Source organism: Bidens hawaiensis, unplaced genomic scaffold, assembly GCF_021521415.1.
Source record: "Bidens hawaiensis isolate Kalapana, Puna unplaced genomic scaffold, B.hawaiensis_p1.1 tig00026611_1, whole genome shotgun sequence".
NCBI classification, from domain to species: Eukaryota; Viridiplantae; Streptophyta; class Magnoliopsida; order Asterales; family Asteraceae; genus Bidens; species Bidens hawaiensis.
The window spans coordinates 32,601-43,806 of NW_027494277.1; the positions used below are offsets into that span (position 1 = coordinate 32,601).

An 11,206-nucleotide genomic window follows, 5' to 3' on the forward strand; every position below is an offset into this window, starting at 1 on the left:
TAGTAATAAACATAACAATTAGCAAAATCATGATATAAAAATGAGTTTATGACCCAAATAGACTATAAAGAGTTTGGGCATTATAAAATAGTGGGCCTATAAAAGTTCGGGTATTCTAAATGTACATATAGTATTGAAGTTTTTTAAAAATTTTGTGTCCCCGAAAAACACATGCTCGGTGTATTACACGGGTTGATTCAACACTTTTAATTATAGTTTATCATATGATGCAAATAAACTTTTAATTATAGTTTATCATATAATGCAAATAAAAAAGTATAATTATAAGTATATAATAAGTTCATAAGGAAGTTATGAATTCACAATTTAAAAAGTTGGAAAAAAAATCTATTTGTACATAATATCGCTCTATCACAATGTATGTGGAAAGAAAATGCCCTCAATAAATTATTTGGGGTTTGTTTGTATGCTATATATAATTTATTTTTTATATGCAACCCGAAAATGATGATATGATGTGACGTTATATGTAAAAACACACGCACATAAGGTATTGAATTTAATTTAGGCTAGACAGAAACAATAAATTTATGCCATAACCGAACAAATGAAAACGTATGTTGTGCAATATTTATAATTAAAATGAACGAAAGCATAGCAAATAACCACTCACCGATCAAAACCCGAACCGAAATCAATCACAACTTGCTCAAGAAACCGGTTTTAACCTGAACCGAAATCGATTTTGACTTTCATTGACCAAATCAAAACGATTTCAACCCAAACAGGTTTTGGGTTTTAAACTGATTTGTGCACTCTAATCTCCACGCTCAAATTTTCAATTTTCATTTCACTTTATAACCTTAATTAAGTGAAACTAACTCACTTTTGATACAATGTGACATTTTCCAACTTTTAGACTCCTTTCGCATCAGGCCAATTATTATTTTGGCTAATGGCTATACTTAGTTACTTACAAAAGAAGACCGAATAAATTGTAGAGATGCTCTTCTCGGTATTTAAATAAATAAGAAGAGAAAAGAACATGATAATCAAATATTACCATTGCATTGAGTGGTAGATTCCTTTGGTGCTCCATGATCTTTTGGTTTTAAGGGTCCGAAAATGAATTGAATATATGCTAATAAAGATGATCATATCTATACTTTAGTGAAAAACTTAGTGCACTTTGATTATTATTATTATTATTAGATTTGGCCACAGTAAACAAAAAGAACTATGCATTTTTCATATGTTTAAAGTCAAAACTCTGTTCCTATATGCTTCTACTATTTCTGCTATACTTTGATACAATCAATAGTTTATAATTATAAACATGCTGTTTTCTTCTAACTTGTGAAGTAGCATATTATTCTGTGCTCTTTATTATATGAGAATTAGGTTGTAACTTAGTCAAAGACAAAATGGTGGAAACCATAAGCTTGCAGTCAATAGGTTTCGTTAGATACGCATCCATCCCGACCTCTAAACATTTAGCTTCATCCGATGACATGGCATGTGCTGTCAATGCAACAATCGGGATATGCAAATCGGTTCCCATTTCCGCCCTTCTAATTGCTTTCGTTGCTTCATAACCGTCCATCTTTGGCATCTAACATCTCAAAAATATCATTCAAATTAGAAACTATCACATAACAATATAAATTATAAAGTTTCATAAATTCATTACCTGACAATCCATGAGTATCAAGTCATAAGGTGGCGGGTCCCGCATCTGTTGCTGAGCTGTCATTCCGTCTTCTAAGGGACTTTGTAAAGCTTCAACAGCCTGCAATCCATCTCCTACAACTGCCACCGTGGCACCCATTTTTTCAAGCATTATAGTTGCCACTCTTTGGAGTATTGGTGTATCTTCTGCAAGCAAAATACGAACCCCTTCAAGCGACTTTTGAACATTAACGGTCTTCTCTGCATACTGCACACGTTTCTCCCGCGCATTATCATTATTAATCGCCACTGGAAATGCCTCATTTTCCCCTGGTTTGTTCCTCTCTGAACAAACTTCAGTTAGTTCAAGAAAACAGTTGCTTACAATTCCATATCTTGAAGAAGAAACCACACGCCTCGTTTCTTCAACTTGAACTATGCCTGTTGAGTTTGAATTAAGTGACTTTTCAGAGTCGTTTGAACTTTCCGGATCCGAATGCACATTATCAATTTCAAGAAGTTCATGTGTATCAGTATCACCATGCCTTAGAGAAATCGTTTTCTCTTTAATGGCAGCTTCCATTATCTGAACTAACTTTGATTTGTATAACGGTTCATTTACCATCAACAAATGTCCTCGGTTATGAAGCTCCATTTTAATGGTGTTAGATGTATCATGGTTTAAAACCCATGCAAACTTTGCTCTTTTGTTGAATATATCCAGGAAATTGAGCTGTTCTTTCCATATATCCGTGCTTAAATTAAGCAGCCCGATATCAACGACTATGATGAAAACCGAAGCCTCGATTTCCTGCTTGGTTATTGGTTCATCTTTTGAGCATTCGAATGTTAAGTTTTGTGTATACCGTGAAGGTATAAACAAGTATTGAAGTATGTGTGTGAGCTCGTTCCATTCACACGCGTCCCATGCGTGTACTCCAATTTTAAATAACCATTTGGACAAAATCATCCTACCCATACTTCCATTTAAAGCAAGCACTACCTGCAGTTACATTACAGTTATCTTCATAAGTTGTATTTAATAATATATAGAAATCGAATACTGGGAAAAGAACTTTGCTAACCTTTAAGTTATGATCTGCATACTTTAATTTGTAATTTTCTGGTGGCGTGTCTACTGGTGTACCGAGTAGTAGATAAAGTTGCATGAGGGTCCCCGGTCCGTTCTTCTTCACAACTCTAATTTCTCCACCCATTTTGTTAACCTGTTAACATTATTATTATTATTATTATTATTATTATTATTATTATTATTATTATTATTATTATTATTGTTATTTATAATCTTTTTTCAGACTAAAACAATATGTCCTACACGAAAAACAATTTATCCCACCAGAGTTCTAACGATGCAGAGTCCGAGACCAGTTCCACCATGCCTGAAATTATTAAAAAAAAGTAACAAAAAATGTATACAAAATATACGGGTCAAAATTTAGTATTGCTTACAATCTAGTCGTTGACGGGTCAGCTTGTTCAAAGCTTTCAAATACTGACTCCCATTTGCTTGGATCGATACCTATACAATAACAAGATAGAACATAACAAATCATAAGCGTCTTTTGAATAATTAAAAAACAGAATGTATAATGTTCATTCATTCATTAAAGAAATTTATACCGCATCCAGTATCATCAACTTCGAACCAAAGAATCACTTTGTTGTCCTTCTTGCAAGAACTTTTCTCAAGCAAAAAATTACCATTTTCGATAAACGAATGTGAATCTTCACACCACCCTCTCAGAATAATGTATCCTGCTGTAAGTCAATTTCTAGTTTAGCTTTTGTAAGTAAAGCTTGATGAAGTTGTTAAATAGAACATTGGTCTTACATGTTGTAAATTTTATTGAATTGCTGATTAAGTTAGCAAAAATCTGAACAACTCTAGCAGAATCACCTTGAACTACTTTTGGCATATCATCTGATCACAAACATATTATTAACCATTAAATAAAGATTAACATGATAATTATGCTGTTATGACAAATACCCGAGAGATCTATAACTGTTTCCACATTATGGTTTTTGCACTGCACAGAAAACATATCGACCAGCCCTTCAAGTTCTCGTCCCATGTCAAATTCGGCTTCTTCCAGAACCAGTTTTCCTGATTCAACCTGCAACTTATAAGTTATAACTCTGCTAGGATATAACTTAAAACATAGTGAGAAAATGTTATAAATATTTTTAATGATGTCACCTTGCTAATGTCCAAAATATTGTTAAGAAGCCGTAGAAGAGCGGTTGAGCATCTACGAATTTGGCTAACTGTTGCGTATTGCTCGTTTGTGAGACATTCATCAGATATGAGAATGTCTAGCAATCCTATGACTGCAGCCATTGGTGTTCTCAATTCATGACTGTCAAATAGTAACATAAAACCATGCTTTAATTAATAAAAAATGTTAAAAAGAATGAAGAAATTTAATAAGCAAACTCGCCTCATGTTTGCTAAAAATTGGCTCTTGTAGTTGCTAGATGCCTCTGCTTTCCTTCTTGCATCCAAATGGCTAATTAATTCTGCCCTTAACTTCATTTCCTTTGAGACTCCATTGGTTAACACAAATATACAAACACATCCTATAACTAATATACATACAGATGCAGATATGAGTATCATTAATGTCTTAAAAGCTCTCTCATCCACCTTCCCCATTATATATTTCCTTGGAACTATTAAAACACCCACCTATAAAATCCATACACATATAAGAACTCGATACACACACATATATGTATATATAATACTTAAAGAGAGAAGTAAGGGTACCATAGGAAGTCTCTTTAAGTTCAAGAAAAACGAGTCGATGTAGTAGAGTTTGTTGCCTAATTTGGCTTTCTCTATATGAACCTCATGGTTAGGTGGTGGTTTCTTCCCATAGGCTTTTAGCAGCCACTTGGCTCCCGCTTGTATGACCGGATCTTGTGAGTCAACCGCCATCATGAGATTGGGTCCACTCGTCGAGTTCCTCAACAACGGAGTTGTGGAAGAAGTGGCCAACAACCAACCCTCTTGAGATGTCAAATAAATATGACCACTATGAAACTCAACAAGCTCTTTCATAAGCTGCCCGACACTATACAACGAGGTGGTCACGCCCACAACCGCCACTATACTCCCCTGAGCCGCATCCCGGACAGGCATAGCTGCAGAAAGCAAGGGCGAATTCGTAAATTTACTCACAGCCACATGCCATGAGGCTGCACCATATGGCACTTGAGATATCCCTGCAATATTAATCAACTCGTCTGGAGGAATCGCCTTTTGTTTCCCAATCTTCTCACCCGTGTCAGGATCCAGTGGTTCTCGGTACCAGACTGCCGATATGTTACTATGGATCGTTTGATCATTCCACCCATGATGAGACGATGACGTGTTGACATCGTAAAGTCCCGCCATTGTGTAGTTTGTGAGATCATTGTATATGTAATATGTACTGTTGTCTCTTGGATCCCTATGAAACGCTTGAACAAATCCGTTTTTGTACTTTATTGTTATCGAGTTAAGAGCTCGATGACTTGCAAATAATGCCCATGTGACCTCTCTCATAATTGCATACACCTGATGAAACAAGTTTACAAATTACAAGTTTCACATTAGTTTTCCATATATTTAACTAAAGTTTAAATAATTAACATAAACCTCAACTTGCTCTGCTTGGTTTTCTGCCTTGTTATACTTTCTGATCACAAACTCAGAGAGCTTAACTTGAGCTGTAGTTATTTCCACAGTAGAATTTAAAATACTCCACATACGTAACACGGGCCGCTGTAATAACTCATACCGCAAACCGTATGCCAAAGCATTTAATGATGCTCTTGTGTACAATCTAGTGAAATGCCATGTGAGAATTGTAAGCAAGCCTATAAGAATTGCCAACATTACCTGCACAAATAGATTTTCATTTATTAAATAAATTTTAAATTATTTTGGTTATTAAAACATACCATGATCGCGAGCCGAGCGACAAAGACACTGTAATACGATGACAGACAATTTGCATTATTATGTTGAAGGTCATCTTGTTCAACGTCTCGGTGCAGACCTCTTCGCCTGCAACGCGAGTGGCTTCTTTCCCATGAATTTACAGCAGAATGGATTTTAATGAAAACTTGTTTTATAAAAGATGCAGCCATTGTATTACATAGGTGCATTGGTTTTGTTTAGTTGATACACCATTTTATTCTGGTGAAACTAAAGTTTAAGAAAGAAAGCAGCATGAATCTTTAAGCAGAAGTTTGTTCATGAAGTGGGTGCTATTTCCACCATTAGGAAAGCCACCATATAAGTATTTTTAAGTCCAAAGAGTGGGGGCATGTGGTTGTGTTTTATTCACTTATTCCTCATCCACAATTATCTGTCATTTTACAATTGCTTCACTCTTATTTATATCACTTTATGGTCACACATGGAGTGTTTTTGTTTCTAGTATTTGTATGTCAATAATTTGTAACAATTATGTGCCCTCAAACATCCATTCCAACTTCATTATTATGTATTTTTAGTATTTTACTATTGATCTTGTGATAGAGCGGAAGTAAACATACATAAAAGCGTATACACGCTCTTTTGAGGCTATAATATGTAACTTATATAGACAATTCTAAATATGGCAGTATCGTAAAATTATAAGTTTATATAAATTCGCCAACTAATAAACGTTTTTTTTTTGCTTAGCAAACCAAGATCAAGAAGTGTCAAAGCATTAAGATAAAGGCTTTAAGGTCAAAATCGAGGCTCCAATTGAAAGCATTTGGGCTCGGGACACATACAAATTGCGTATGACCATTTTTGTCACAACGTCCAACTTGTTATAACGTTTTCTGTCAATAAAGTTATGACTGTTTTAAGTTGGATTTCTTTATAGCCAGCTTTTTATGTTCATATAAGAATCTTGTAGATGTTTCCCACATTAGAGAATTTGAAACTTGTTAATCCTGTTAGTGAATAATCTTCATTAACCACTGACCACACACACAAAGCAAGCACCTGATGAGTGGGGTTGCCATTGATAATTTGATGGGTCAATTGGATATTTTCTTTTCATGCTAAAGAGAATCAAATAATTGGTCTAAGATACAAAAATCAAGAACCCATACACTGATACACACCTGTCCATGATAGCAACTTTACTTAGATGGGACACACACCTAATTATTAGTTTCACAAGTGAAGAATCAATTTGACAAATCAAGATACATTCATCTATCAACTGTTTATGCTACTAAATATTGTTACCATTTATGCTGTGTGACTCATGTTACATAAATGAGTTAGTGTTGTTCAAGTGTACCCGTACGTGGAATCAGTTTTCGAGCTTTGAGTTAGTGTTCAAGTGTGCATCATGCTTAAGAAAATGACCTCCCATCACAATGCTCATGGAGCACCACTTGTTGTGACTAAAGAGACCTGGTCAGCTCATTAGTTGACTTGGTCAACCTCTCATGACTTCATGATCCAACTATAGCCTTATAGCTTTTTATTTATTATATATATTTAAAAAGTTTATAGAAATTTTGAGTAATGTATTGACACATTATTTTTTTAAATTAACAAGTTTATACTTTTATTTAGCTTAAAACTTGGTTGGATTAATAAACTGAAGTATACTTCAACTGGCACACACTAAGAACAGTTGTTTTATTGTTGAACTTAAGAAATAGAACATCTGCTCTTATAACTGAAAATAAATTGTTTGTAATTGAAAACGAACGGTTACAAAAGTATAAAGTATAGAACATCAATTATAAGTTTGATTTGACACAAAATCGAGTGTGTACAACAATAATGTGATATGATATCGCTACTAAAAATTACATAATGCCAAAATGGTAAACTAAAGTTAATTGTGGAACCTAATGAAATATTGAGCAAGACTTAAAGATGTTTTGGTGATAAAGCAAGAGGGGTCCTTAGATTGCTGCTACAAATAGACAACGCATAGGAATGGGCGTCCCAATTTGAAATGGATATGTGGTAACGAATAAAGTGTGTACCTTGGATTGCTTTTTATGCTTTTTTTCCCGTTTCACTAAATTTGTTATTTTTTATAAAAAAATGTGTGATACAGGATATCACAAATCTAGGAATCTTAAGAATCTATTATACCTAACACAAATATTACTATACTAGTTTTTATCCCCCGTATAACGAGGGTTGTGTTTCTTTTTCGTATCTAATATTCATATTTTTTTTTGCATTTTAGTTTATGTATTATAAAAAATTAATAATATGCTTAGGGTTTGATGATGAAATAGTTTCACAAATAAATGGCATGTTATAATCCGTTTAAAAGCTATGGGTTTGGTGAGACCCATGACCCTCTTATTTTTTTTACTATAAAATTGTTTCTTATTATAAATAATATATTTTTCTTAAAAAATTGAATATTAATATTTAGTATATCCCTATTTTATAAGATTTGTATATCAAATACTTGGTGAGATTTATTTTTAAAACATTGAGATGTTATAACTCGTTTAAGGTTATCTAGGTATGGTGAAACTCATCCGTGAATTCAGGTCAAATGCACTTGAAGTCTTCATTTACAAATAAAACAATATGGTGACTTTAGTAAATGTAAGAAACAATCATAAAGCTTTTAAATGTTTCGTTTATTTATGGTGGTTGTTTTATATTATTTGTTTCTAATATTTATTTATGTTTTGAGTTTTTATTTTTTTGTTGTATGAAAGTTAATAATATACTTATGGTTTGATAATAAATTGTTTCACAAATAAATGAAATGTTATAACCCGGTTTAAAAGCTATATGGTTTGATGAGACCCAAGAGCTGTTTGTTTTTTTTACTATAAAATTGGTTTTTTAATTATAAATAATATATATATTTTTTTAAAATAAATCATATATTTTGTGAGATTAGTTTTTTATTTAATGAGATGTTATAACCCGTTTAAGAAATATATGGGTTTGATTAAACCCATACTCATGAATTCGGGTCAAATGCATGAGAAGCCTTCATTTAAAAATCAAGGAAATCTGGTGACTCCAAAAAAAGGGGGAGCGACCGCATCGCGACACGTAGGATTTTATTGTTTTCGTTTATAAATATTACAGATAACTATAAAAACCATGAAAGTTTTCATGATTTACTTTTCCATAATTTATCAAAATTCTCTTTGAAAGTATTTTACATAAGCACATTTTTTTAAAGGAGGGTTTTTTTGTTTTTTTGTTTTTTTTTTTTGGTGTGTGATAGTTTAAATACAAAACTTCTAGAGTTTGTGATAATTCGACGGAAAACCGTTTTTTTTTTAATAATGTTGATATGCATTTGGAGATAAACTTTGTTCTTCAAGGTTAGCTAAAGATAATGGGTTCTAAATGCTGAATTGGATTCACTTATAGGAACATGTTTCAATGGTTCGGGACATTTGAAAGGTGATGTTACCAGGCTATGGTAGTTGATGAGAACTGAGAAGTGCAATTTAGGTCAAGAAGAGATTCCGGTAGTAAATGATATACTTTCTAACTAAATGGTTGGTTTAAATTATGCTAACTGTATGGTAAATTAAAGAGTATAATGTATACAACAGAGAGCGTGTGTGTTCACCGGTAATAAAAAACAATTTAGATGCAAAGAGTTGCATGCTTTCTGGATTAAGGGGGTGTTTGGGATTTCTTATTTTACCTCCTCATAACTCACAAAACCCAACTTTTCCAAACATCTAATAACTTATAACCCATAAGTTATAAGCTATAAGGAGCAAAAATAAGGAATCTCAAACAAACACTAAATATACTATTATATATATATATATATATATATAGCAAGGATCCTAAGAGAACTCTTTGCAAATTGAGAACTATTTTTGACCACTAAAAACACATTTAAAAAAAATATTTAAAAAAATCATAAAACAAAAAATAACAAAAATTTTTAAAAAGTAAAAAAACCAAAATTCTTATATTTCATTCCAGTTTCATTAAAAAATATAAAAAAACGTCGTATTATACACATATGTATAATTTTATTTAATCTTTAGTTACGTAATATACACATATGTACAGTGTCATTTATTTTAAATTATACACATGTGTATAAAAAAATCATGTAAATGTACACATATGTATATATTATACATATGTGTATATAATTTGGCTAAACGGAGTTTTTTTATGAAACCAGGATGTTAAAATAAGAATTTTGGTTTTTTTACTTTTTTCATTTTTGTGTTTTTTTTATTTTATGATTTTTTTTTATTTTTGGGTTTTTTGTTGGCCAAAATGGTTCTCATGGTTCTCAATTTCAAAAAAGTTATCTCATGATCCTGATCTTATATATATATATATATATATATATATATATATATATATATATATATATATATATATATATATAAATGTACAACAAGATGCTCAAGAAAAATATATAGTTATGTAAAAATTTTTGTGATTCTTAAAAGAAAATTTAAATTACATATGTCATAAATATAATAATTTACTTTCGCAATCTTTTGATCTATTACTCATTTTAATTTTCCGAAATCTATTTTAATAAACAAAAAGTTTTCAAAACAAGACGTGGGAGTCTTATTAAGTGCAAGAGGCGGCAACACATAAACAATAGAAGTAAAAAACAAAAGCAAAGAGCAAATGGGCATTATTTATTTTGGCAAAATGACTTCCATCACATTTTCAAGCTTTTAATCTTAGTAGTTGATCCAAAATCACATTTATCATATAAAAACCAATAAGAAAACTTATCATCTCTATCTTTCGTTCAATTTCTAGGGTTTATTATATTTATGTCACTTTCATATTGCACGAACACGCCTGGTAAGATGAACCATTTACTTTTTCAATTTAAAAAGAATTGAAAAACTGTAATGTTTATTGTTTCACTCTCTCTTCTAAAATTAAAAAAAAAAAAAAGAAAACAAACAAACAACTCGAGTGTGAGTATACGTTTATATATATAACCTACTCATTTGAACATCATGTTTATACTATATTATCTATACATATAAAACTAAACGACATAATATAAAAACATTGAACAATTTAGTTTGAAAAGTTTTTACATCGGTTATGCATGCATGTATGCATGCATGTATGTGTATATCTATATCTATACTCCCTTGATAAAAACATACATGTGTTTGTCACTTATCACCCACATAATTCATTCAAAATTTAAAACCAACTAAATCCTAGAAATATTCTTTTCATTTATTTGTTAACTGATAATTATTAAATACTAATTTCAAGGATGGAAATAAATAAACAAACACTTAAATTGTATTAAAGATAACTATTTTTGAATACTTAAACTTATAAAACTTCATCTTTCTGATTCGAGACCCGGCCCGGATCGTGTCGTTTCAACAACCAGCGGGGAGCACCTTGGCATACGATTGCGCACAATAACTTACAAAATTGATTTCCAAAAGTTATACCAATCAATATCACAAGGATTGATTTTCAAATTTCAATATTTTCAGGTTTATGATAAACGTACAAGGTAAACTAACCATAAAATATCAAATGTAGTATAAAAAGAAATTTGAATTAACTTGCGATTTTTTTATAAAA

The 11,206-nt window shown here is 31.6% G+C and overlaps 1 protein-coding gene across 1 annotated transcript; it reads right to left on the minus strand.

Annotated features, from left to right (window-relative positions):
- Nucleotides 1-1,169: 1,169 nt before the first annotated feature.
- LOC143573688 (histidine kinase 1-like) lies at nucleotides 1,170-6,089 on the minus strand. The gene is made up of 13 exons (XM_077058498.1): nucleotides 5,599-6,089; nucleotides 5,294-5,536; nucleotides 4,421-5,212; nucleotides 4,092-4,339; nucleotides 3,851-4,010; nucleotides 3,641-3,767; nucleotides 3,482-3,571; nucleotides 3,271-3,408; nucleotides 3,100-3,169; nucleotides 2,987-3,029; nucleotides 2,715-2,855; nucleotides 1,652-2,632; nucleotides 1,170-1,573 (listed from the first exon to the last, which is right to left on the minus strand). The coding sequence occupies exons 1-13, from the start codon at nucleotides 5,803-5,805 to the stop codon at nucleotides 1,331-1,333; spliced, it is 3,483 nt and encodes a 1,160-aa protein (XP_076914613.1). The 5' UTR covers nucleotides 5,806-6,089; the 3' UTR covers nucleotides 1,170-1,330.
- Nucleotides 6,090-11,206: the final 5,117 nt, after the last annotated feature.

Excerpts from the sequence above, each read along its gene's own strand:
- LOC143573688 (XM_077058498.1), bottom strand. The coding sequence starts at position 5,805 with ATGCACCTATGTAATACAATGGCTGCATCTTTTATAAAACAAGTTTTC. Across the intron at positions 4,011-4,091 it reads CAATTTTTAGCAAACATGAG|TCATGAATTGAGAACACCAA; the intron begins GCGAGTTTGCTT and ends ACTATTTGACAG. Across the intron at positions 2,856-2,986 it reads TCTGCATCGTTAGAACTCTG|GTTAACAAAATGGGTGGAGA; the intron begins GTGGGATAAATT and ends TAATGTTAACAG.